The sequence below is a fragment of the Ursus americanus genome, chromosome 23 (genome assembly GCF_024610735.1).
Source record: "Ursus americanus isolate L20-20 chromosome 23, mUrsAme1.1.p, whole genome shotgun sequence".
Taxonomy (NCBI): Eukaryota; Metazoa; Chordata; class Mammalia; order Carnivora; family Ursidae; genus Ursus; species Ursus americanus.
This window is the reverse complement of record NC_142149.1, coordinates 16,507,685-16,514,958: the sequence shown is the minus strand read 5'-3', so window position 1 is coordinate 16,514,958 and position 7,274 is coordinate 16,507,685. Positions and strand designations below refer to the sequence as shown.

General features: G+C 60.7%; 1 protein-coding gene across 1 annotated transcript; it reads left to right on the top strand.

Moving 5' to 3' along the window:
- Window positions 1–1,209: 1,209 nt before the first annotated feature.
- Window positions 1,210–3,282, top strand: SPPL2C (signal peptide peptidase like 2C). Its single transcript, XM_045814424.2, has one exon. It carries the CDS (start codon window positions 1,225–1,227, stop codon window positions 3,280–3,282), a length of 2,058 nt encoding a protein of 685 aa, XP_045670380.2. The 5' UTR covers window positions 1,210–1,224.
- Window positions 3,283–7,274: the final 3,992 nt, after the last annotated feature.

Sequence of the window (7,274 nt, the reverse complement as noted above, 5' to 3'; positions counted from 1 at the left end):
CCTGAGTTGTGATCATGAATGCTAAGAAGGGGGCCTGTTTGCTCCTGGCCATGATGGTGGAGAGAACATGGGGGCACAGGCCTAAAAGATGAGAACAAGCAGCAGGCAAGACCTCCGGGCAGGGGGCAAAGCTGCATGGCCAGGAAGCCTTCTGCAGTCAAGGAGCCGGGCAGCTCCCTGGACAGAGCGAGGCCTAAGGGAGGGGTCAGTGTGGGAGCTGGATGTGAGGACTGGGGCAGGGGCCTGTGGGGTGGGCTTCTCTGAGCTCAGGTGTTCAGGTAAGGTCAAGTTGCTGTAACAAAGAGACCCACAATGAACCAAGGGCTTAAGGAAGATAATGTATCCAAGAGTCTATAGTGAGCATCCCATACCACTGCTCTGTGCAGACATCCAGGGTCCTGCTTCCTTTCCTTCCTCTCTTTCCATCCCTTAGGACAATGTCCTCCTCACCACAGTCAATGGCCTTCCCATGACTGGCTTGTGAGAAGGGAAGAGACAAACAAGGAACCTCGTGGTCTCTATCCAGGCTCCTGAGGGGCTCACATCATTTCTGCTCAATTCCATTGGCAAGGACTTGACCATATGGCCATTCCTAACTCCAAGGGAAGCTAGAAATGAAATTCTGGTCATGTGTCACTAAAAAAAGCGTGGATTTTGGAGAACGCCACGCAGCCTTGGGCTAGCTGGGTATAGTAACACGGCCTGCAAGGACGTGACGAGTACAGATTAAGTATGTGGCATTTAGTAAGTGCTCAATAAAAGTTTGCAAGGTCACTGAGGTCAGGGCTCCCAGGGCCTCAGAAACCCTCTGGTCCAGTGTTCTCATGTCTTGGCGGCTGAAGAACCAGGTGCAGAAAGGAGAGGCATTTGCCCAGTTGCCCATTCCGTAAGGGCCAAAGTTGGCCCAGAATTCATGTCTGGGATCCTCAACCCCATCCTCTCACCTCTTATTTCAGATCACCTGATCCAGGGTCATCAGGAGCTGAGCAGAGAGTGGGGACCCAGGGGACCTTCTACGGGAGGCAGGGTTGGGGGACGGGCACCTAAGAAGGACGCTGTGCTCCAAAGCCGAGCCCCGGGCCCTGGCTGCCCCGCTTTGTGACCAGGTAGGTGTGGCTCCAGTTTCCTAGATGGGAGGCAGGGCTGCTCTATGACAGAGGGCCACACCCAGCCCCCTGGGAGCAGCTGCCACGTTGGGGTGGCAGCGGCAGGCGGCTGAGGAGGATGGCGTTCCCGGGCTGCTTCTTCCTCCTCCTCCTCACCAGCACCGTGGCCCGGGGGGAGTACGGCGTGGTCCACGTGGTGTCAGAGAACTGGAGCAAGGACTACTGCATCCTCTTCAGCTCCGACTATGTCACCCTACCCCGGGACCTGCACCACGCCCCACTCCTGCCCCTGCACGATGGCACCCTGGCACCCTGGTGCCCAGGCCGGGACCCCTCGCCCCGGGCCCAGCCCAGCTCCGCCCGCCGGCAGCCCCTCCGCCACACCACCGCCATGGTCATGCGGGGCAACTGCAGCTTCTATGCCAAGGGCTGGCTGGCTCAGGACCAAGGTGCCCACGGGCTGCTCATCGTGAGCCGGGTCGGCGGCCAGCAGTGCTCGGACAGCTCCCTGGCCCCCCAGGACCCCCACCGGCCGCTGCCGGGCCTCACCATCCCCGTGGCCGTGCTCCGCTACGCCGACATGCTCGACATCCTCAGCCACACGCGCGGCAGCGCCGCGGTCCGCGTGGCCCTGTACGCGCCCCCCGAGCCCATCCTCGACTACAACATGGTGGTCATCTTCGTCCTGGCCGTGGGCACCGTGGCGGCCGGCGGCTACTGGGCCGGCCTGACCGAGGCCGACCGGCTGCAGCGGCGCCGGGCCCGACGAGGAGGGGGGCCGGGCGGGCGCCCTCAGCAGGCCGTGGTGGCGGCCCCGGGGGCGCAGGAGGAGGACGACGAGGACGCGCCGGTGGACTTCACGCCGGCCGTGACGGGGGCCGTGGTCGCCATGTCCTGCGCCATCATGCTGCTGCTCTACTTCTTCTACGACCGCTTCGTCTACGTCATGATCGCCATCTTCGGCCTGGGCGCGGGCACCGGCCTCTACAGCTGCCTGGCGCCCCTGGTGCGCCGCCTGCCCCTGCAGCCGTGGCCGTGGCCCGTGGCCGGCCAGTGGACCCGTCTGCAGCTGCCCCCGCTGCTGCTGGCCGGCCTGTGCGCCGTGGTGACCACCCTCTGGGTGGCCCACCGCAACGAGGACCGCTGGGCCTGGCTCCTGCAGGACACGCTGGGCGTGGCCTACTGCCTCTTCGTGCTGCGGCGGGTGCGGCTGCCCACACTCAGGAACTGCGCCTCTTTCCTGCTGGCCCTGCTGGCCTTCGATGTCTTCTTTGTCTTTGTCACGCCTCTCCTCACCAGGACCGGGGAGAGCATCATGGTGGAAGTCGCCTCGGGCCCCATGGATTCCTTGAGCCACGAGAGGCTGCCCATGGTGCTCAAAGTGCCCCGGCTGAGCTTCTCAGCCTGGACGCTGTGCGACCAGCCCTTTTCCATCCTGGGCTTCGGTGACATCGTGGTCCCTGGGTTCCTGGTGGCCTACTGTCACCGCTTTGATGTGCAAATCCGGTCCCGCCAGGTCTACTTCGTGGCCTGCACCACAGCCTACGCCGTGGGCCTGCTAATCACCTTTGTCGCCATGGTCCTCATGCAGATGGGCCAGCCCGCCCTGCTGTACCTGGTGTCCAGCACCCTGCTCACCAGCCTGGCCGTGGCCGCCTGCCGCCAAGAGCTCACCCTCTTCTGGACTGGCCAGGGCAGAGCCAAGACACCCGCCCAACCCGTGGCCGGGCTCCGTGGCGCCCCTTCGTCTGGCTCGGAGAAGAAGCAGGAGGATACAGCAGACGTCCACACAGCCAGCAAGTCTGAGGGCGTCACCAGCCACCTGGCAGGTGACTTGGACGGCAACCTCGAGCAGGACACGGCCGAGACTGCCACCGTATCTGAGGATGAAGCCACTGGCCCGGATGGCCACAGTGACAGCTCCGAGGGCTGGAGCGATGCCAACCTGGACCCCGACAAACTGCCTCATACCTCCCCGGGGGCCTCGGAGGAGCCCGTGCCACGGATGCCGACGGCCATGCTGAGACCGATGATGCCACTGATGCCACCGCCCTCAGAGCTGGGCCACGCCCAGGCCCCGGCCCAGGCTCACGATGCTGGCCTGCCCTGGACGGGGCTCCACAAGAGGAAGGGCTTGAAGGTAAAGAAGAGTATGTCAACCCAGGCTCCCTTGTGAACCAGAACCCTGACACGCGTGCCTCTGGGAGGGCTGGCAGAGTACGTCAGAGCACAGCCACACGTGGTCAAAAAGAAACAGGGCATTAAAGATATTCCAATCGACCCAGCAGAGTTTCATTGTCTGTTGCGACCGGAAGAAAGCAGCGACCACAGAACAACTGCATGCGGGGCCCAGAGGGTTCTGAGGCTGGGTGCCAGCACCCTGTTGTGCAGAGTGGAGGCCCAGAGAGGGCACACGATGTGCATGAAGTTACTCAGCAAAGTCAGGAATTGCTCCCGGGGCTCAATGGAAACGACATCCCCCCTTCCCACCTGCCCACCTTCCATGCCGTAGCCCCAGCTCCTCAGCCTGACTGACGGGCCTGTCTTTTCCTCACGCTCAGGTCCAACAGAACCGTTACGGTTCCTCGATCACACCACATCCTCCCCCTCCCCTCTCTTTGCACACCCTTTTCCCTCTGGCTGGGATGCCCTTCTCGGCCCAGACAGAAATACCCTAACCCACTCTCAGACGCCCTTCCAGTGCCAGCTCACAGCCACCTTCCCCCAGACAGCCCTGCTCGAGGCATCCTACACAGCAGCACACACCCAGCATGTTCCTGTCCTCATCCGCCTGTTGCAGCCACAGACATTGAGTATGCGCCTGCTGTGTGCACCACGCTGTGGTGGGCACGGAAGGAGGTTGCCATCTAGCTGGGGAATTGTGGGGAGTTGAGAACAGACCAGAAACAACCCGAGAATCATCTCAAAGCAGGGAGGGAGAGATCGGAACCTGAGTGGAAGAATTTAGATCAGGGTTCTCGTTCCCACACTTCCTTCACTGATCCTGGACATGGACCATAGTCTCATCTCCAAAAGGGGACTTATCACACCGTGTCTATTGGAGGCAGGGGCATGGGCAAGATGACCTCTTGAGGACCCCATGGTTTTTTAGGCAGTATGGTGTGGTTATATGTTGCTTAACAAAGGAAACAAAGTCTGGAGTCAGGGAAGGCTTCCTGGAGGAAGCTCTGCTGGAGGTGAGGGGCTTATCTCCACAGAGGCAGTGTGGTACCGTGGTTAGGGCTCTTGAGCCGGCTGCCTACCGGAAATTCCCGCTCTACCGCTGACCTACAGTGTGTCACTGAGCAAGTGACAACCTCTCAGGGCCATCCTTTACTCATCTGTAAAAAGGGATAATAATAAAACCCCCACTTATCATAGGGTTTGGAGGAGGCTGGAATGAGGTGGCTGATTGACGCAATGCTTTATGAATGTTAATTCTGTTTCTATCACTCCCCTAAATCCAACTCCCACAAGGCCTCTGAGTCTCAGCCTCCCCCGCCAAACGCTCCATGCCCAGCATCCCTGCCCCTACCTCCTCTAGTCATCCCTCCCCCACACCCATCCTCCCCCCCACAGGGTTCTCCAGCCTGGAACTTTCTCCCCTTCCCACCCCCAGCATCGGGCCTGGCCAGCTCCTTCTCCTTCCAGCTCCAGCTCACATGCCGCCTCCTCAGGGAGGCCTTCCTTGATGACCCTTTCTAAAGTAGACCCCAGCCTCAGTCCCACAGTCGTACACCTGCTCGCTGGTTTTCTCACCTCCCCCAGTCCAGTGTCAGCTTCATGAGAGCAGGGGCCACCCTGTCTTATGCGTCTGTGGGGTTCCAGAGCCCAGAACAGGGCTGGGGTGCGTGATTTATGTTTTGTTGGAGGAATGAATGAATGAGGGGTTGATCCAACTTGAACTCTAGAGGAAAGGAGATGCCATGAAGAAGTCCTCACTGCCCAGGTCACCTTCCTGGGTTCCTGCAGGGCCTTGGGCTGTGCAGAGATGGGACACTGAGGGGCCGGCTGGGCCCTGCGTCGGAGGGTGAGGGGGCCAGTGTAGGGGACTGGCGATGTACATCTTGAAGAAAGCCCCCTCACTGGCCTCCTCCGCAAACAGCACCTGACGGCCGGGCTGGGCAAGGGCAGCGTGTGGAACCTGGGCCAGGACACTGACCGGTGGTATTGGCAGCCCCTCCCTCCGGAGCCGGCAGCCATCTGGCCTGGACAGAGGGGCCTCTGCAGGCCCTGGCTCACCCCCAGCCCGGGCGGCCTCCCCACTGCTGACCTGCGTCACTGGGCCTGCCAGGGGTGGGCTCCACCCTTCAGCCAGGCTGGAGGGCGAAGGCTTTCGGCCCCTTTGCCCCCAGACGGGGGGGGGGACATAGGACGTCCTCTCTCCCAGGAATTTGAAGTCAGAGTGGCTCCCTGGGGCGGGAACTATGCCTGCCTTCCGGAAGATAATTCTCAAGGGGAGAGAAGCCCTTCCGCCTCCCTCAACGTCCAAACACCCAGGACTCAGGGAAGGATGAGTCTGACTCTGTCCTCCCCACTCCACCCAGCAGAGGCAAACATTCAGAGAGCATGCTATCTGCAAAATGGGGGGAATAATGTTCTCTACCTTACCACTACCAAATGGGTAAGGTGCTGAGCTTGGGCTCCAGGAACTTCGCAGGGCTTCTGCGGCTGTTCTCTGGCTGCCCAGGACCCCCCCGCCCCTGCTCCTGCCCTGACCCCAGAGCCAGTGTCCCCTTTCAGCTGTGGGTTCTGCCTCACTTTGCCAGTTCCCTCCCCAGGGACTGGGTTGAATCCAGGTGGCTGGACTGAGCTGCCACCTGTCAGAGGTGTCCAGAGCCGGCAGCCCCCACCTGCGGGCCAGACAGACCCAGGATACTGCACGTATGCGTACATGCATGAACACGCATGTGGGTGTGTGCACATGTCCATACAGGGCCCTCAGGTACATGTTCGTACACACACGTGTACCTCCACGCCCTGCACACACGCGTGTGCGTACTCATGCCCGAGCACACGTCCCTGTACCGGACACTCACACATACCTGTGTGCACTCACCACGCATGCACACACATGCACACACATGTACACCTGGGCCCTGACTTGCTGCTGCTGTTCCCTTCAGACAGCCCTGCCCCACCAGGCCTACTCTGGGCTTGAGGACGTGGGGGTGCTGATGCCTGGACTGCCCACCCCACAGGACGGTGCGGCCCTTTCCCGATAGGGCAGACATTGCGCTGCAATGCTCAGACCCCCCTTCTAGGAGGGCATCTGGTCGACAGCCCCCTCTGGGGCCCCCTCAGCTAACCGGCCCTCGTGGCTTTTCAGGAAGATGGGGGACACAGAGGGCCAGCTAATGACCCAGTGAGATGGCAGTGCCAGGGTCCAGGCGTCTCCACCCAACATGGGGATTGTGGAACAGTCTTTGCCCCCGAGCCCTGCTGCACTGGCCCAGAAGGTGGCAGGCCTGAATCCTGGCCTGAGGGTGCCCCCGCCCCCACCTGCTTCCTCCACTTCCTTTGCATTCCTGACTCCATCTTAGCATCTGCTTCCGGGGGAGCTCCACCTGTGACGGGTGAAGCCTAAGATGGGCCGGGCAGAAACCAGCTTTCTGAGGCCACATGCAGGGCTCCAAGTGGCCGATCCCTGGCTCTGGGGCTGCGCTTTGCTCCGGCTACCGTGCATGTCTCTGCGTGGCCTCATTTAATCCCAGCAAGAACCCCTCAAGGGGAATAGTTGCAGCCTTGGTTTTTTGTTTGTTTGTTTGTTTGTTTGTTTGTTTGTTTTGAGTTAATGAGGAGCTTGATGTGGAGCTGCTGGTTTCCCTGGAGAGTGAGAACCAGCAAGGACCCATGAGATGTTCTAATCCACAGCTGAGGAAAGGAAAGCCCAGAGAGGGTCAGGACCTACCGAAGGTCACACAGCAATGGGGTAGCAGAAATAGAGCAAGCTCTGGTCTTCTGCCTCCCAGTGCAACAGCTGGGATGAGCTCCATGCCTCAACCCCTCCCCTCCACACATCCTGGTCTGCAAAGCAGGCCCTTTCCAGGAAAACTCCGGGTCTACTCAGTCCTTTACCCTGCACCCCCCAGTAGGTACAGCCCTCCATTCTCACTGAGGAGTAGTTGTGTGTGTTGCTTGGTAAGGAAGATTTGCGATTCAGTGTTA

What these genes read in the sequence shown, in the direction of transcription:
- SPPL2C (XM_045814424.2), top strand. Translation starts at nt 1,225, where the DNA reads ATGGCGTTCCCGGGCTGCTTCTTCCTCCTCCTCCTCACCAGCACCGTG.